General features: G+C 40.2%; 1 protein-coding gene across 9 annotated transcripts in view; it reads left to right on the top strand.

Moving 5' to 3' along the window:
• The first annotated feature begins 464 nt into the window (after positions 1-464).
• SPG11 (SPG11 vesicle trafficking associated, spatacsin) overlaps positions 465-19,512 on the top strand; it is a 35,409-nt gene continuing 16,361 nt past the window's right edge. For 7 of the 9 annotated variants that reach the window (XM_035901045.1, XM_035901053.1, XM_009645344.2 and 4 more), the window contains exons 1-23: positions 465-753; positions 1,769-1,953; positions 2,750-2,977; positions 3,747-3,945; positions 4,508-4,645; positions 5,388-5,851; positions 6,100-6,245; positions 7,305-7,437; positions 7,788-7,943; positions 9,300-9,478; positions 9,652-9,828; positions 10,259-10,330; positions 10,742-10,869; positions 11,543-11,721; positions 12,226-12,433; positions 12,951-13,154; positions 13,500-13,606; positions 14,387-14,532; positions 15,281-15,442; positions 16,183-16,249; positions 16,695-16,860; positions 18,006-18,211; positions 19,012-19,120. In XM_035901045.1, the coding sequence (XP_035756938.1) occupies positions 542-753; positions 1,769-1,953; positions 2,750-2,977; positions 3,747-3,945; positions 4,508-4,645; positions 5,388-5,851; positions 6,100-6,245; positions 7,305-7,437; positions 7,788-7,943; positions 9,300-9,478; positions 9,652-9,828; positions 10,259-10,330; positions 10,742-10,869; positions 11,543-11,721; positions 12,226-12,433; positions 12,951-13,154; positions 13,500-13,606; positions 14,387-14,532; positions 15,281-15,442; positions 16,183-16,249; positions 16,695-16,860; positions 18,006-18,211; positions 19,012-19,120 (3,971 nt within the window). In that variant the 5' untranslated portion in view covers positions 465-541. Of the gene's footprint in view, positions 754-1,700; positions 1,954-2,749; positions 2,978-3,746; positions 3,946-4,507; positions 4,646-5,387; positions 5,852-6,099; positions 6,246-7,304; positions 7,438-7,787; positions 7,944-9,299; positions 9,479-9,651; positions 9,829-10,258; positions 10,331-10,741; positions 10,870-11,542; positions 11,722-12,225; positions 12,434-12,950; positions 13,155-13,499; positions 13,607-14,386; positions 14,533-15,280; positions 15,443-16,182; positions 16,250-16,694; positions 16,861-18,005; positions 18,212-19,011; positions 19,121-19,512 lie in introns of those variants that run through there. The other 2 variants (XM_035901058.1, XM_035901069.1) reach the window with 2 other exon arrangements.

Here is a 19,512-nt window from a genome sequence, read left to right as displayed (position 1 = left end):
CATTCCAGGCCAGGTTGGCCGGGGCTGTGAGCAACCTGATGTGGTTCAAGGTGTTCCCTGCTCCTGCAGGGGGGTTGGGCTGGGTGACCTCTGGGGATCCCTTCCCACCCAAACCATTCTAGGATCCTATGATTTCCTTTCCAAGCTAGAGCGGCAAGGTTTAATAGGAATCGGCACGCGTTGGGTAACGGGAATTAAGGGTTGGTTCGCTGCAGGTTTCGCGCTTCTTCAGAGCCGCGTCCCCCGGTCCCGCGATGAACATGCAGCCCCCCGGGGGCAGTCGCCCTACCTTGCTCTCACCGCCCGCAGGGAGCGAAGGTGGTGGCAGCTCCGTCCCCGCCGGCGCTGGCGGAGACTACAGCTCCCAGCGGGCATTGCGCTCCGCCCGCCGGGCCGCGGTGCCTGCCGGGAGTTGTAGTCGCGCCGCCGCACTGGTCAGCGCTGTCAGCTGACCGGAAGGAAGAGCTGCCCCGTCCAAGATGGCGGCGGGCCGGGGCGTGGGCCCTCATTAGGCCGGGGGTGGCGACGCTCCCTGAGGAGGATGGAGGGGGCGAAGCGGGAGCTGCGCGTTCTGCTGGCGCCCCTCTCGGGGGAGGCGCGGGGCTCCCTGCGGGACGCAGCCTGGGTCCGGCTGAGCGGGGGCCAGGACGCTCTGGGCAGCCTCCTGGTCCCTGGTGGGATCTACCTGGAGTCCCTGGTGCCGAGCGGAGGCGGCCGGGCCCGGGGCAGCGTCCTCCCGGGAGCCTGGGCTGAGTAAGTGGCAGGGGGCGAGCAGGGGAAGGGGAGGCCGGGGGGGGGTCCCCCGGCGTGGCTTTGGTGTGGTGAGAGGCGCCGGGCGGACCCCAGGGGCTGCGGGCACTCCCCGGGAGGGAGCAGCTCTGCAGAGCCGAGGGCAGGCCCTGAAAGCTGCAGGAGACTGAGGGGGACTTTCAAACCCTGCCTTGAAATGGATGCTCTCCACTTAAAAAAACCCATTGCTGGAGGGGATGTGGATTTATATCTATTTATGTGTTTAGTTGTGGGCATATTCATTACAGTAGATCAAAAAACAAAAAGGAGAAGAAAATTCATCTGGTTTTGTCGAGTTGCTGGCTTAAAATTTCATAGGGCCTGACTGCTTGACTTCTGTGTCTGCTGGTCAGGGGCAAACTCTTATGTGTGACATTTGGCGATCACAAGATGTTTTTGCAGCTTTTAATGATGAGTCAAAACCACAGTCACACCGCATTTCTAAACATCTGCAGTGTCAAGCAATACCAGCACTGTTACAGTGCTCTGGTCTCCTGTTTCGCTCTGCACCATCCTAAGTGGCCTTCTGGCTGTTCCCTCTCTGCCTGCTCCCCTCTCCATACGAGAAGCTGGGGAGTCAGCCAGCTGAAATGCTGCTCAGCCTGAGCAACAGGGAAGCAAAACATATGGAAATGGGCAATATGCTCCGCTTCTCCCCAGCTGACAGTGCTGGTGTTCCTCCTCTTAAAAGAAGTTCTGAAGCAGAGCATCACTCACATGGCATGGATGACTAAAGGAAAGAAACACACAAGGACAGAAAAACCCTGTATTCCTGAGAGGAAGAGAAGTAGGGATTCCTCAAACGCTGGCTTGTGTTGCAATCTCTACTGGGCATGAAATATGTTCTAGTATTGGGAGGGGGCAGTGGCAGAATCTTTACTGCAAAAGACTGTCTGTTTGCACACTTCCAGAGCTGTTCAGTGTATGAAATGTGGAAAGAGCATGAGGTCAATAAACATACTGTATGTTGTATCTTCAGCTTCTTGTGGGAGAATACAGAAGATGGTGATCTGCAAGCAAACAAGACAAAAATACTGGCTCTTAGTAAAAGTCACGAACTGTTTGTCTATGAATTCACTGTAGAAGATGGAAAATACAACCCAGTTTCCCTGCACAGTTGTAAGGAAGATACACTTAAAAAGCTCCTTGAAGTTAAAAACATTAGTGAGTAAATTTCAATGTGTATTCCATATTTGAAATTATTGTAGGTCTGATTCTGCTTCACCTAGTGAAACAAATCGAGGCAGTAGGATTGAATGCTAGGGAAGTGTCAGATACTTTCACACTGATTTCAAGTGATAAGTACCCGTATTGTTTAACTTGAAAAATAATAGCCACATTGAGGTATTCAAAGATGCCATTGTTCAAGGGAATTCAGCTGTTGTAGGGTAAGGCGTTCAGGTGATACAAAGGTAAAAATAAACTTTAATAAAACATGTTCATGCAACCCTGCTATCTCAGACTTTCCCTTTAGTACTGAAACTGATGGGAAGAAAACGTAGAGATGGGGCTCCTTGCTAATCCTGCAAAGACTAATTCTGTGTTTAACCTTGTGTTCTGTGATGAGCAAACATACAGATAGAACTCACAGTCTCGCCAGGACTAGACCTCTGATGTTTTATGTGTTCTTAAACAGTCTCCATTGCTAAAGTATTTTTATTTCCAAAGATTGTAGTTTTTATTTGTGGTGCTGGCTGAAATTCTATTTTGTGATGATTTTTTGTGTTCTTCATAGTATTGTCCACTTAAAAAGGCTGCACTGTTTTAGGAAACTGTTCTAAAATTAGTGCTTCTGACATAGAAAGTGAGATTTAAAACAAAACAAGCCCCCCTGACCCAATCCCAGCTTCTACTAGGGTGGTAGCAGAGGCAATGAATTTGAGCTGTAATTTTCTTGAGATATCTTTACAAATCAAAAGCACCAGATTACTATAATCTGAAAATATCCTTAAATTTACAGGTCTGTCTTCAATTTTCTCTTTGAGGATACTGTCTTTTTTAAACAACAAATGCATACTTCTGCTCAACAAGTTTATCGTTGTGCATCTTGCCTTTCCTGGAAAAGACTCACCCTTAGAGGCACGTGGCTGCTTTACTCTTGATTTGTCTCCACGAGTTTTGGACAGAGTAACAGATACAGACTTCTGCAGGGGGCTCCTGTTCCTGTTAGATAGTTCTGGCTGGATTTGTATCCTTTGCAGTTGAGAGCAGCTCTCAGTGTAAATGATCTGGAAGAACAAAGTTTTTCTTTTCTGCCAGGGTGAAGCAGAAATTTGTTGAAAGACATTCAGGTGTCTGGTTTGAAGATGCTTTCAATAAAGGGGTTGTGCAGCGAAGTGCTAGTTAATGCAGTAAAAAATGCTGTAGTCATGTATCTGATGGAGTTTCTCGACGTGCCACTGGAAATCTGTTTCACACTGGAGTAATGGTTTTCAGCAGTTTTATATGTGGATCTGTTTATAAAGGTTTACATCTACTGTCACTAGCCTTTCTTTTCTTAATTCGGTCCCTTAGAAATTACCCACAGATACGCAGGGAATCACAGCTTGGGAACCAGATATTTGGCTTCTGTGTTCTTACGAACAGGAGCCTAGACCTGTCAGGCAAGGTGCTGAACCTATTCTTTGTCAATTTTTTTCTGATATGTATGTAAAAAAATGCAATAAAGTCAGGGTACTTTTTCCTCCTGATCGTGTAACTGCCAATATATATCTGTCCCTGTTCACTTCTAAGTATAAATCAATGAGTTGCATGTTTCTACAGCACCTAGCACAATTCACTTTGATCCTAGCTGAGCTTAGAATGCTCTTGTAAAACAAACAGTTCTAAATGTTTTGTGGTACAGAGATTGGCTTGGACCACAAAGTTAACAGAAATTCACTGTCTTCCCCTTCTATGTAATTTCTTGTTTGTTGGACAAATCTGAGGCCTTGTGTTTTCTTTGATGCTGTTCAAAGACATATTTGACTCTCTTGATGGTGCAAATCTAGCAAACGTCAACGTAGCTCTCTGCCAGGGAGACGTGCCGGGTGAGGACAGGAGTCCAACTGTCACATCGCCACTCACTGCCGTGAAAGTATCGCATGATCTCAGCGTTGCTGTTGTCATCAATTCTTCCAACTATGCCATCTCCGTGGATCTAAACACGTACTTCAGGTACGTTTGCAGCAGAATGAACAATTTGGGTACAACTAACGTTAAGAAGTGCCTAATCTTGGTCCTATAATAGCTGAGATGCTGTCAGCTTTTTATTTTGAGTTCTGGCTCTGTGGTAGAGCGGCGATTTCATATTTGTTTAAAGATTGCCCGTTATTTGCTCCAATTTATGCTCTGTCACTTTAACAAATAGAAAACCTTTGTATTGGTCTTTATATTTTTTCTAGGAAGGTTAGGATATGTGCTGTCAATTAATGCCCGTGGTGGTTGGTAGCACCTTTTAGAAATACTGTAGGGTGTGGGATTGTTAAACCATTCTGATACAGCTTTACTGACTTTGCTTGATAAATTAGGACTAGGTTGTGATTTAGAGTTGTTGTCCATCTCAAAAGAAGTAGCATTGGGTTTTGATGGCTTAGCTGGATACATTTTTGTGGATGCTGTTAATCTGAGAGAAAACTTCTTTGCTAATAGCTCCTGGAGGAGTTAAAAATGAAGGGAAAAAAAAAAAAAATCTTAACTCATCTGAGGGAGGTGAAATTTAGTATTTATTTCTTTACAGACAGTTCCCTGGGCATTTGCTCTGTAAAAGAGATTCTGAAAATCTTCCAGTGAAGCCCCCTGAAGGACTTGATGAGGATGACCTTGCTAGTTCTGACTACAGCATGGAGCTTTTGTCATTGCCTTTCCGCACAGACAGGTACCTAATGAAAATAAAACAGGCTGGGGTTTGCCTCCTTTAGATCACTGGTTAATAAACTGCTGAAATTTTTTTAATTGTAGTTGTGGCAAGTAAAATCAACTCATTCTGCTTTTAAATCTTTTGAATGTTAGGATGATGTTAGGAAGTGGACTGAGACAACTTTACAGATGTCATCGAACAGCTTCCAAGTAGTTATTACTGTTTAGGGTGTTAGCTTTAGTTTGAATCAATATTGACAGACTTCTGTATTCCAAGGACTTTACAGTTTGTTGCATGTTCAGCATGGATGAGTGCATGTGCACTTCAAAATATTTTGGGTTCATGTAAAACCTTTTGACCATGTTGGGATCCTTCACGTTAGAGGCATTAATGCTGATAAAATATGTTAATTATAACTTCATGTAAATGTAATAAATATTCAATTCTGGAATTAATTTCATTCTACTTTTTTTTTTCTAATTGGTGGGGCATTTTCTGTGAGGAAAAGAAAATTTTCTACTAAAAATGCTCAGCTCCATGGATGTTGTCAGCTAATGCAGCTGTGATCGTTCAACTTGGCCGCAAACAGTATTTAAATAGAAATAAACAGGACATGTTAAGGTTAAAATGCAAGATGCTGGATGGAATCTGTAAGCTTAACATGCATATTAGTTAACTGAGGAAACTTTAAAAATGTATTTTTCTGCATTGTTTTTGGAGTAATACCTGGTATTGTAGGTAACTTTCTTCTTCACCCCAGGTCCTGGAAGGCACACTTATCCTCACTACGTGATACAGTAAGGAGAAGACGACCAGGTTCTCCAGATTTGGTGAATGACTTGAGTTTACCTTGGTATCAGTTTTTTACCCATCTTGAAGATCATGATCCTGAAATCTATGAAAATTCTGAGAAGATGGTGGCTTTTGTTCCACGGGCTGTTACGTGGGCCCTTTCCAAACCGTTGCAAAGCGATGGTACAAACCTCAGCGATGCAAGACAGCAATGGAAACAAATCCCCAGAGAAGCACCACAAGAAGTGGTGAAACTGGAGTGTAAATTGGTAACCGGCGTTAAAGCCCTGTTTGTCATAGTAACAAATGACAAAGGATTGACTCTTGCTCTCTGGGATTTTGAGTCGCAAGATGTGACGCATTACCAGTTTGGCAAAAATAGTGTTTATGTGGATTGCAGTGAAGAGGTGCCGTTATGTCTGCTTCTGACAGGTGAGGGCCGTTTTTGTATAGCAGTTCTGATGGAGCCTGCCGATAAAAGCTTTTTTTCCTTTTCTTTGTAGTGCTCTTCTTTCCTGGCTGCTGTGGCTAATTTCTAATGCCTTCTTGCTGAGGTGAAATCCAAATGGAGCCACTGCAGTTTTGCGTCGTTATTTCGGAAGAGAGGCGGTAGATAGAAATGTTGGTGTGTAAGCAACTTGCTCATGTATTTTTAATTATGGTTTGATTCTTTTGCTTAGAGCATGGTCTCTCCTTAGTTCTGTTTGGTTTAACTCAAGAAGAGTTTTTGAATAGATTGATGATCTACGGCAGCGCTGGAGTCGTAGATTCTGTTTGTCATCTCAATGGATGGGAACGATGTTCGATTCCGATACACGCGCTAGAGGTAAAGAAATGTGTTTCATGTCTTGCAGATAACAAAAACGATTATTTAAAGTAATGAATGCAGTTTAGCAATGTTAATGATGGTTTTAGGCACGGTTATAAGTATGCCTCAGTAAACCTAGGGGCAAAAAGTAGTGGTTTAGTTATTAAATAAACACTAAAACCTTGAGTAACCCAGGTGAGTAAAACCTCAGTAACCCAGATGAGTTACCCAAAAGAGGAAACACAGCAACAAAGTTAACGCGCATTAAGAAAAAAAAATACATTTTTTTAAACCAAGCAGTGCTCAAGAATGCCTCTTAACTGGACCCAAAAGCACTTTTGCCAATTTCTGCAGCAGTTTTTGTCTTCTTGCAAAATGTCAAGTATTACAATAAACCCTCGCAACTAGATTTTTGTTTTTATCATACCACTCTTGTAAAGCCAAGAGGAGAACTTAAAGCTACCAAATGTTGCTTGGTATCCCTTAACAACAGGTGATAAAATCAGAACAAATCTCCTGGTGTCTCTGTGGTTTTCCAGGGCTCTAGTTCTACTTGTAGGTGATAGAGATCCTTGTTTAAAAAAATATTGTTCCAAAAGCCTGGGACTCTGCAACAGTCTGTGCACACCATCGCTCAGTACACTGTCAGCCTGTTTTCAGAGGTGTTTGGGGGGAGGGAGCTTAGATGAAGCCTTTGGTAGGGTTCTTCATCTGAAGGGCGCGATGGAAAGTAAATTGATGGGGGGGAGGGTTGCAGCAATTTTCAGTTGCTGTAAACTTAGTCAAGGTCATGATTCTCACAGTACTTATTTTATATCCCAAATCAAACTCTGTAATTGCTGAATTAACGTTTTGTCTGTAAAGGTACGGGGCAGGGTTTCTGCAAAGCCTATTAAAGGAGCATGGCAGGTGCTGAACAGGTCACCTTGTTTTTCAGGCTACAGGTGTTGCACACATAGTTTAAAGTTCTTTTTTTCTGCGTGTATACTTTGTCACTGAGTATGAAGTAAAAATACTAGCAGTACAATATCTATTTTTAGAATACATGCGTAATTGTTCTACTGCATGTTTGTCTAGGCAGGTTTGGAAAATCGTCAACTAGACACAGTAGACTTATTTTTAAAAAGCAAAGAAAGTCTTTTCAATCTGTCTGCACCCTGCTCTGGACCTGAGCAGTCTACTGATAGCGCATCCCAGTCTTACCTGAAAAGTAAGTGAACTGCTTTCAGCTACGTGGAGGTTTAAATTTAATTGCCTTGCTGTTCATGGCTATGTGTTTGTAAAAACAGATTGGATTGCCTGTGCTCTTGTACGTTTGGATGATGCTATACTGCAACTTCTCTACTTCTGGAAAATAAGAGCGAAATGGTGCATAATGTGTGGGGGGTTTTTGGCATATGTGTTACAAGCATTTTGATGTGAAGTAAAGCCTGTTATGTACATTGTTTGACTCATTTTGGAAGATTTTTGTAGCATACCTTTACGATTTTTAACTTGAATTTATGTGATCATTCATATGGTACAATGCAGATGTTTTAACTTTTTATGTAAATATTGCAGATTTGGAAGAGCTGAGGCCAGCTTTAAACTTGCTTTGCTCAGCGATCAAAGAAAATGATATGGAGCCTCACAGTAAACACTTTTCTGAGCAGCTGCTAAACCTCACGTTGACTTTCCTTAGCAAGGAACTTGAAGAAATTTTTGTGCACACAGAGGGTAAGATTGCTCATTTTGAATCGTATGTGGTAATGTCATGTGTTATTGTTTAGGTAAGTAAGAACAACTAATTTTTTTAATTAAAAGCGTAAATTTGCCTAGAATTAACAAAAAAAATGTGCCAGAGTTAATTGAATTAAAGATATTATTTAAGGGGAAATAAGAAAAATTAATCTTAGTACAGTATCCATGTTACAACAAAAAAAATGTGCCAGAGTTAATTGAATTAATCTTAGTACAGTATCCATGTTAGCCCAAATGACTATGATCAGGCTCTCAGGTCAGACTGGAGGGGGTCAGTGGGATCATTCTGGGATGCATAAGAATTGCAGAATGGGACCTTCAGGCCATTGCTGGATACCTGATGGTGGTGCAGTTAAATGGCTTGAGTTCAGCACTCAGCTGCTTGTTCTTTTCTCAATGCCACCGCTTGGAATATTCCGGCACAAATATTTGTGTGGCTGTGGAATGGAATAGACTAGTTTAAGAAACTGATAACAGCTGAAAAAATAGCCTACCAGGTTATTTTTTCTCTGGAGCACTTCCCAGTCCGATGTACCGTGTGGCGACACAGTCACACATCCCAGTATAACCCGAGGGGTGGCACAGAAGCAGGAAGCAGTGGGTGGTGGGGTTGCAGACTGGATGTGGCAGTGCTGCTTACCCTGGCCCAGTCGCTGAGATGTTGCTCTTTGAACTACAACATAAAAGGTACAAGAACAGACTAACTGCTGGTACCCAGGTGAAGTATTAAAACGACAGGATTCCAGAGGACAATTTTGTTTTGCTAGAGAAAACTATGGAGAGTGGGGTGACATGTCCAACATACGGTGTGCTCTCCCACTGCTTGGGTCTGAACTGCTGTCTTGGTGATGCTTTTTAGTCTGTGGACCAACAGGCTATACGTGTAAAAGCAGATTTCTTCTGGTAGTAAAAGGTGCAGACCATGAGCTGTTAGTCCTCATAATTTTTTTCTACATGATTTTTAGTGGTCTTTGTTTCTTACTACATGAATGTTATGTTTAAAAGTCCCTGCATTATCTGACTAATCATTGCGTGGATTAATACAAAATTTCAGTTCTCATTTAATTGTCCCTGAAGGGGAAAACACAACAGTGAGGACAGAGGGTCCTCTCTGGAGCAGTGGTAGGATTGTGACTGTATCCTGACAGTGTGCTGATAGCGGTGCACAGTACCAGTACCCGTACAGGCCACCCTGCAGTACAGAGCTGATGCGCTCTTTCCTCTGAGGTGTGTTCTGTTTATTAGTCAGGAGAATGCATTCAACGTTGCTAAGCATTAAAAATGCTCTATTGTTCATTTTTATTTAACTGGTATCTTGCATGCTTTTGACAGAACCTGATGAATTCCTGCAGAAGAGTGCAGATATTTTAACTGATTACATTATTAAACTTAGAAAATTTCTGAGAAAATATCCTCAACCACAAATAAATACGGTACACACAGGACGTGATCTGGATGAAGACCTACCTGTATTAGAAGAAAGCCACATGTGGGAAAAACTGACACCAGAGGTGAATATGAGTAATCCATGTTTTACTGTTCTTATTAAATCTATTTAAGGAAATTATTAATGTGGAAATGTCTTTAAACTATTGGGGAAAAAATCCATATAGGGATTATAAAGATAATAACACTGAAGATTACTGAGATCAGTGTGTTCCTTTTTTTTTTTTCCCTCTTTTAGGAAGTCATTGCTGAGGCCATCTTAAGCAACAAAATGCCAGAGGCCCAGACCTTCTTCCGAATGCATCAGCATCCTGCTCAATGTCTTCAAGAATTTATTCAGAGAGGTTTGAACCTGGTCTATGACTGTCTCCTGAAGGACAATACCAGAGAGGCATCAGAACTTTTAAGAAATATGGTGAGAGGTGTTCATTAAGCATGCTGATAATAATGAATACTTCTTTATGACTAACGAAATAAATGACTGCTAAGAGTATGGGGAGCGTTTAGGTGTGTTATGGATGCATGGCCTATGCCACATACATATATTACAGTGAAAATTGATTATTATTTATGAATGTGTATTGACCAATGTCATGATCAGTGAAGTGTAAAGGTGATCCTGGCAAGTCAGGTATTAAAGGGTGCACATTTTACATCCAGGCATGCTGGAGACATGACGCAGATCACTGGGTTATTATGAGATCTCTAGTGAGTGATGAAGCGAGTATCACAAACATGCTTGTACAAGGTCGTGTGGTTTGGAAAGGAAGGCGGTGCGTTTATTCCATCAATGACCAGCTGCGTTTGTACAGTTTGCATACAATGAGTATCTCCTCTTTTGTTAGGGCTTTGATGCGAAGGAGGAATTGCATAAGATATGCTTCTACACAGTTGATAAACATGTGCGAGATTTGTTGGTAAGTGTAGAAAAGGCTTTTTTTGTCTAGCTGGCGTTCTCAGGTCTGAAGCCTGATGTGTATTTCTGCACGAGAAAGCATTATATTGAACACACTTTCAGAATAAGAACAAACAAGTTTTGTCCTGCATCCTTGCCATGTAGTTGCTGAAACATGTCACTGACATGCCTGTGTTCTTTTGTACTTGCAGTTAAAGTAAAAGTGGGTTAAAATGTCATTTCTTTGTTCTGGCTCTGATCTAGTCCTCATCTGCTTGCACACAGTATGAAGTCCTGGCCTTCTTGTAACTTCAGTGTATCCAGCATTTTTTCCTACAGTTGCTTAAGTCTTTACAGTTGGAGCATCATTTACAATTTAATATAAAGTAGATAACAGTTGTAATTGGAAGTAATACTTCAATTTTAATTAAAGGTGAAAACTTTACAAGAAGAAAATTATTTTTCTGAAAAAGAGAAGAAAATGATAGACTTTGTGCATCAGGTTGAAAGCTTGTACTCGGAATCCTTCCAAGAAAAGAGAGAGATTCAGTCTCTTTCCAGGTAATGTGGGTTATTGGTTTTAGCTATTAATTAATAATGTTAATATGATTTAAAATATGCTGTCTTCTACATTCCGTATGATTTGCTGCACCAACAAATACAGGCTTCTGTAATTTCATTAATTTCACACTGGTCTTCACTTGCAGAAATAAGGGTCAGTGTGGGAGCTGATTACTTTTCTCATTAACGCAACAATTGCTGTCATGTTCTTTCCAGACTGAGTCATGACGTGCTGTCGTCAGTGTAACAGAGGTTTTCTATTCATGTCATCATCACCATAAATTAAGTATTTTAATATCAAATTATGTTGTTAGAATTATTAATCAAATGAAATGTGTTCAGATGGAATGTTTGCTCTGGTTTTGATATATGATATCCAAAATATAGCAAACTAAAGTGACCTAGAAAAATCATTTTACAGTTAAATAATTGTAAAATTGTTACGATACTTACCATTTGCTACATCAGTTTTGGAAAAATGAGGTAATTCTTTGCTCATTGCTCTCATATGCACTCTGAAACTTTTAGCTGAACTAAGTCCCTCTACCACTTCCAGAACTCTCTTCAGAACACACTAGCAAAATTCGTTGACCTTTTCATCATCATCTCTTAGAGTGTGGACAGTTTTTTAAAAGAGTTCTAGGGAACGTCCTAATGCAATACTTCATTGCAGTTTCAAGAACTGGCGAAAGGACCAAGACTTCTCCAGACACACCGCTGTTCTAGACTCCTTGTTGAATTGTGATAGGCAGCAGGCTCACAACAGGAGAGTCAGAGTGATGTTTAACTGGGCTCGGTGGTGGGACGAGCCTGTGCAGGAAATGATTCTTCTCCCCCGAAAACCACGCCAAGGCAAGTATTCTGCTACTAAGGACTTAGGAGAAATTGTGAATTAAAAACCTGTCTGACGTAGTATATTGCAATTGTGTGGGAGTGGCATTGATATAACTAAAGGTGTGTGCTACCACAGTAGGTCACTTATTTTTTGTCAGTGAAAATGGGTAAACAATGTGTTTTCATCCTATTGTGTTCTGGCAAGGATCTGTGTTTTGGCTGTAGAGAATAATTTGGAGCTGGCTGAAAGGGACTTGTCTAACGCATGGCCACTCGCTGTAAATGTCATACTCTGCTGTGTTCTGTGAAGCTCATTACACTGTAGTGTTACATTCAGCTTTTCCAAGGTAAAGCTCTAAGAAGCTGTAACAGCATACTTAATCTCAGCATCGTATTTGCAACCATTCCTCACACATGTTAATGTACACATTAACAATGTGTACGTGTATAAAGAAATGTCACTATTTCCCCAAGCAGTGTTTGTTTGTGCTGGTTTCATCAGTTTGCCTTCTTGAAACACAGAACTCAAGACGTGTAATCCTGAGGTTCTTTGGATGCACTTGACAGCCCAGCATGATTGGCTCAACATTTGTTCATGGATTGAAGAATCTGAGCCCAACCGGACTTTGTGTGGACAAGCTAACTGGCCCCCTCTTACTGCAGACATTATCGACTGGAACATGTTATGTAGTAGCTATATGAGAAATGATATATTAAACAAGCTGGCTAGGTATGTGCCCTTAATGCTTTAAGCTAACTTTCTATCTTATGTGAAGCCAAAATCAGACAGTTACAGAGGTACTTGTTAACAAAATCTTTGGTATGTATTAACTTCTATGTTGTATTTAGTGCCCTTTTTTGAAACAGCACAAATCCATTAATTAATTAATTTTAGTCTTGTACTTGCGCTTTCTCTTATCTAAAACCAGTAAGAAACACGAGAGCAACAGAAATCCTCTATCAGCCCTTGGCTCTTTCATAGTGATTACATTCCCAATGCCTATGCAAGGGAGAAAATTCTAAGCACATAGCATTTCACTCCTCATTCTCTGCAGTGAACTGTGGTAGCTGGGGTATTGTTTGAGCACTATCAAACAGATGTTGGCATGTTGTGTTTGCCTCAGTAGTGGAGTAATCCCCTAGAAGGAAAGGTCTGCGTTGTAATTTTTAAATGAAAAAACCCTTCAGAACTTGTTAAAGAGATAACTGCCTAATCAGTGCTTATGCTTTTTCTCTTTTTCTGATAGAAATGGAATTTTTGTCTGTTCTGAGTTGGAAGATTTTGAACTTCTGCTCCAAAGACTGTCTTACCTTGGGGGAGTACTGCAAAATCCTCACCCTGTGCCAAAGCACAGTGCTGCAAGTGGTTTGGACTTCCATGCTCGTTTCGTCCGTCACTGTTTAGAACATAATTTGCAGTATCTGTTATACACTTACTTAGACTACTACAGGTATGAATGCTTTTCATCCCTCAAATCTCATGCAGATTTAAATAATGAAACACAATTTTAATAGTTGGCAGTAAGAGTTTTCCACGACCCTTCCTGTCTGGCAAGAAAGACTACTTGGGTCACGACAGTGGCATTTAATGAAAAGCTGTGGGGCAGTGTGTTAGGTTTCCTGCTGTATTTTGAAGCAAGAAGGGTGATGTGATTTGACTCTCTGGTAAGAATGGATGAAACGAGGCACTGAAACACCAAGTCAGATGCTCGTAATTTTTAATGCAGTGTTATATTGGGGCAGAGGAGGGTTACAATACTGTATTTTCACTGTGCTGCTACTCATCTTGTTTCCAGTTTAACTCCTTCGAATTGCCCTATTTTGGATTACAAGGAATTGCATGAAGCGCATCCCTGGTTCGAGTTCCTCGTGCAGTGTCGAGGGGTTGCCAGTAATCCACGAGGTAGGAGTCTGGCCTCGTTCAAGAGGTGGTCCAAAGTTGATGCTTGGTGGAGTATTTGGCACAGCTGGCTTTAATTCTCTGCTCTGCTGCAAGCTTTTTTTTTTGGCCATGGCAAATAATTTATAAGTGCATCAGTTCCTCATCGCTAAAATGTGGATTATAATTCCTGCTTAAACTGTACGTAAAGATTTGGAGGCTGTAGATACGTCAGAATTGGTTTGTGTATGATCCGTCGTTGCCTCCAGTTTGATCATAGTCCCAACAGGTTGACCAGAAGAATTCATAACAGAATGCATATACTATTAAAGCTTCCTCTGGTTCTTGGGGTGCATTTTGACTTCTCTGCCCCTTGGATTATGTGTTTGCTTTTTTTTGTTATTGTCATTGAAAATCAGTAGAATTTGTGCCCTTAACTCTTTTCACTTTTTTTAAAACATTTCATCTTTTGTAGAGTCACACGTTAACAAATGATAAAAATAAGCCCAGTGGAGCTTTTTCAGCAAGCGTGATCAGTATAGGATAAAGAATTGAACCAGTACAATGCTAAACAGTGAGACTCAATCCAAATCAATCTCTGTAGGTAAAACCATGGTTTGAAATGGGGGAAAGCTTGGTAAAATTTAGAACAGCTTATCTGTATTTATAAGTAAATTGAGAAAAATCATTATTTACAACAAAAAATGGAAAATTCAATATTTTTCATTGAACAGTTTTAATGCATGATTTAATGTTTTAATACTGGTTTTGCATGAAATTAAATCTCACTTTTTTTCTTTTCAGATCCAAAGATGATTTTTCAGGCTAGTCTAGCAAATGCTCAGATCCTGATTCCTAGTAATCAAGCCAGTGTGAGTAGCATGCTGCTGGAAGGACGTACGCTATTAGCACTTGCTACTACAATGTATGCACCTGGAGGTATTGATCAGGTACTGTGTGCAACAAATTATTAATAAGCTTCTGGAGAAGTCCTTGCATGGTGTTGAAAACTCAGAGGAGTATGCTAATAAAAATAAAAACACTAATGCCATCATATAATTTATTACCATATAAAAATCTGGTTTTGAGGTTACCTGGTTTAGCAATAGAAGGCACAGCAGCTGTGAGTTGGAGTATTTAACTCCTTCCTAAAGGTTACAGTAAACTTAAAATAGTGTGCCTGTATTTGTTAGGCAGCTATCCCCTTTTGTGGTCATTTGTAGTTTTTAAGTAAATGAAGCAATGGGTAACTGGACGGCTCTTCTGCTTGGATCTGTACAGATGTTATCCAGCTTCCCTATTCTTATTTTTAAAGGCTGAAAATCTGGACACATATCAAAAACTTACTGGTTACATTGTGTTAACCCGTTGCATTGTGCTATAGAGATCAAAAAGCACATTATAAACAATTATACTTTTAAAAGAAAAATGTTCAGTAAACCGCGTGTTGGGACAGAATTTATTAGTACAGGTAGCTTTTTGATACATAGCACAGTAACCTACAACATCAGGTACCGCTGAAGAAATGTCTAATATAACTTAAAGGTATTTTACAGGAGGAAATGATGCCTTCTGTGTTGTCACTATATGTCAAATTCCCATGAAGCAGTTTGTTTGGCTCATTCAAAGATTGTTTTATTATTATCTTAATGCAGTTTCTTCTTCCCAATGAAATAATTTTGCTTCCTTGCAATGTAGGTTCTTCAGAATGAAGATGTGGAAAAACCTCTAAAGAAAGTTGATCCACAGCTCTTAAAAATGGCATTGACTCCTTACCCCAAACTCAAAGCTGCTCTCTTTCCCCCGTGTACTTCTCATGGAATTTTGCCACCTGACATCTCTCTTTACCATCTTGTTCAGGTACACAAAATGCTTCTCAGTAGTGTTTTTTGGAAGAACAAAAGTAAACTAAGAGAAGCCTATTTTCAGCTAAAGCCTGGAGGGTGAGGAGCATATGTTGGAATCCTTACTTTGGAGCAGTAGTTTATAGCTTCATTCTGAACAGTTTTTTAAAATGGTATCTAAATGTTGTGAGTCTGCCCCCCCAGACATGTAAAGACATCTGCAGTGTTTAGCTTCAGCGGTCCTGGAGTGTCAGAGAAGTGATATTCTTACAGTGTTCAGTGGGCGGGTTGTTTAGTATTACAAAAATTAAAATGTCTTTAATTGCCTAAGGGAAATTGAAATTTAGAATTAGAGAATAGTACCTCATGGAATGTCATGACACAATTCTGGGCAAATGCCTTTTACTTCAGATCTGTGGTACGAGATAAACTGAGAGTTGGAAGAAATGCTGTGAATTATTCATTATTAGGAAAGCGTTAACTTTGCTAAGATCACAGTTCAGCAAAATACTTAGGCATGTATTTCCCTGTTTCCTTAGACCAAAGGAAAAGGAAGGGCTTACCTTTCCTTGCACTTGTTTGTGTTCTGATCCTACGGAGTAGGTAAATGTGTACCTTTGAGAGAGAACTGCACTGCTTGATGGCAGCACAGGCCATTCCTGACTGTCTGCTACTGTAGCTCCCTAAATATTCTATAGTCTGGTCTGATGTGCAAATCTTAAGCTGTCTCAATATATTTTGTTTTTAATCTTTCAGTCATTAGTGCCCTTTGATCCCACTAAATTATTTGGCTGGCAGTCAACAAATACTCTTGCTGTGTCAGGTATGTTACTTTCAAGCTTTTCACGCTGTTCTAGCCTGAGCACCTAGGATAAAATACCTTCCAGTGGAATGATTTGGCAGATAAACTTATTCAAAAGGCCATTTCTTCTATAAAAAAAAAAGTGTAATTTACTAAAATTTTGGGTTGAAATTAAAAGGTTACCTTTTCCCATTAAGCTCTTTGCACATGGAATTTTTTCTAAATGTATAATGAGATAGAAAAACAGTATTTTCTTTTAAAAGCAAGTTGAGGCCCTAAGAAGTGTTCTGGAGTTCTGATTTTACGATGAGAATTGGAATTTCAGTGGGCCTTGGGTATGCTGAGATTTGAATTAGAACAAGAGGAGAGGTATTTGCTTGTCGTCTCATGCTTTGTGGCTGAAAGCCATTTTCTGTGTGTAATTCAACTGTTTATCAGCTCATAAAAATGATGATATTCTTTCTAGATGCATCAAGTGACTTTCCTCATTTTTCATCCCCTGAACTGGTGAACAAATATGCTATAATGGAACGACTGGATTTTTTGTACTATTTGCACCACGGACGTCCATCATTTGCTTTTGGTACATTTTTGGTCCAGCAGTTAGTAAAGAGCAAATCCCCCAAACAGTTGTAAGTCTTCTCGGAAATGACAGTTGGATAGTTCTTTTGAAGTTACCATCTACCACATGTAGTAGCATTAATCCTCCCCAACAGCAAATAAGGGGTGTGCATTGCATTACTTGACATTTTAGGTGTCCTAGGGGTCTATTCAGTCTTGCATCGAGTAGGATAGAAATAAAATACCACCTAAAAGAAGGTGAATTTGATTTTGAATTACCTAAATAAAATCTGCACAATGAAAGCAAGGAATGAAAAACGTTCCAGTCATATAAAACACAGGTGGGCTTTTCTTCTAGGGACCTGAGCCTCTAGATCAGATGCCCTTTCTCTTTAACATTTCCTAAGGATGACACTTCTTTAGTTAAATTAATAAGAGAAATAATGTCCTGGAGATTGAAGGAATTACATTTTCTGGCTGAAGCTTCAAAATCATGTGTTCAAAAAGAAACAGTCAAATTGTACATCTTACTTGAATATATTAAATTTACTATTAAGTTTATTCAAAATTAGTAGGGGTTACATCAAAACAAATCACTGTTCCTAGAACACCTTGTTTGTGTATTAGTCACTATTTGTTTCTTTTCATCATTTCTATACAAATCAGTTTCTCTTGTGTGAACAGCTAAGATTTGGGCAAAAAGGAAAGCATACATTAATGTAGACTGAAGTACTTAGTGGTTTAAAAGGCAGTCAAACATGCGTGATTTTTTCAGGTGCTACCCTGGAAAAATTCCAGCTGACCAAGGCACCAGCCACTGCAGAACCCCTTAGGGTACCTTCTTTGCTTAGAGCAAGCCGCAGATCAGTGTCAGGTTCTTGATGCTACGGTGCTTGGATTGTAAACTCTGCCATGGGACCTTGTGCACTAAAACTGCTGACAGGTGTTTTTTGTTAATTACAATATCAAATGCATTGGCTTTTGGTTTTTATTAAAAGTTTATTGACTTGCAAACTCTGCGCTTATCATGCGTGAGGCTTTATTCTCATACCTCCTTTGTTTTATAAAGATGAAACTTTTGCTTTGTAAATATCTTTCATGCTGATAAAGTCTGGGAGTTTAGTAAACCTCAAAGCTGCTTGTTTACATGGGGAATATTTGTGTTTGAAAATTGTTTAAAAATCGGGTGTATTAACAGGTGTTCTTTTTGTTTCAGGATTCAGCAAGCAGGAAATGAAGCTTATATTTTAGCTCTTTCTTTCTTCAGTGTGCCCTCAGTAGGAGCAGCCTGTGTCTGTTTTTTAGAATTGCTCGGTCTCGACAGCCTCAAACTCAGGGTCGATATTAAAGTTGCAAACATAATTTTCAGTTACAGAACTAGAAATGAAGAATCTCACTACAATCAAATAAGAGAATCTTTGGGTAAGGGTGTCTTTTGTTTGGTTTAGAGTAGGGTACCATGTATTTATTGGGAAGAGAAGCAGAGATAGATTGAAGGATGGTGCCTAACTTCTCAGGAATGCAGGAAAAACATCCTATCCTTTGAATTTTGCTCTTCTTTTATTCCTGCTTCTGAAGGTGCATTTTGAACCTGAAGGTGAATTTTGAACCATACCACATAAGGCAGGAAGGCTGTAATATGACGTGCAGCCAGAATCGCGGGAGTATCTAATAGACGCTGTTCAACAGCTGCCGAAGGCTCAGTGTATTATTTAGTAAGGATCAGCCTAATGCTGTAATAATACAGCTAGAGAATTAAACAACGGGATATTACTGAGACTCTTTTCTCTTTCGTACTTGAAAACTCCTACAGCTGCAGTGAAATTAGATGTTCAAAGCTGTAAGGAAATTAAATAACCTAGGAATAACTTTAGAAAGTTGAATTTCTAACCATAGCTCTGCAGGTGTCTTTTTGTCCCAGCTAGGAAAGTACTGGCATTTATTTATATTTTCCTGATCATTCTAAAAACATACATGTTATTTTAAACTATAGGTAGAGCTTATTTAAAAAATAAAAAGTTATGTGATTTGAAAGTTGAAATTATTTTCAAAAATTCATGTTCATTCAAAAATCATGTAGCCACTTTGGTGCCAGACGTGGTGTAGTTATTGAAACATTCACATTAATAGGATTTGTTCTGCTTGTTGCTTCTGGTACTTTTGAAAATATTACCCTAATCCCAAATAGCATCTCAGAAATAGTAATGTGTTCTTTTAAACAGTTGGAAAGTTAACAAAATTGGCTGATGGTGAAAAAGCAGCAGCAGCAGAAGTTCTTACCTCCTTAGAAGAAGCCTTTTGGCATGCAGTTGAGCATCAAGGACTAAAGAAGTGAGTAAAACATGATTAAAGGCTTATGCTGGCAAATTGAGATTGAGCACTGAATTTTACCATTCCTGTATTCAGATGATATTGAAGAGATCCATGTGCGTTTTATGGCAGTAAACTGAACACCAATATCTGAATTTAGAATCTAGACTTGGCATTTCAAGTAGTGGAGGTAATGGATGCATATTGGCAAGAACAAGGAAGCGCAGGCAGCGTGTTAGGCGCCCTGTGACACAGAGCTCTTGCAGCACGCTTAGGAGTGAAGGTTGTTGACTTCTTTTCAAAGCCTACATTGTCAAGACAGGACAATGTACCTGCCTGGCTGGGAGCGTCCGCAGGGAGCAGTATGGAAGGTCCCACAGTGGAATGTGACCTAATGGGTAGTGAAGTCAAGG

Source organism: Egretta garzetta, unplaced genomic scaffold (assembly GCF_000687185.1).
Source record: "Egretta garzetta isolate BGI_Z169 unplaced genomic scaffold, ASM68718v1 scaffold651, whole genome shotgun sequence".
In the NCBI taxonomy this organism is placed as follows: domain Eukaryota; kingdom Metazoa; phylum Chordata; class Aves; order Pelecaniformes; family Ardeidae; genus Egretta; species Egretta garzetta.
This window is presented reverse-complemented; position numbering and strand designations above follow the sequence as displayed.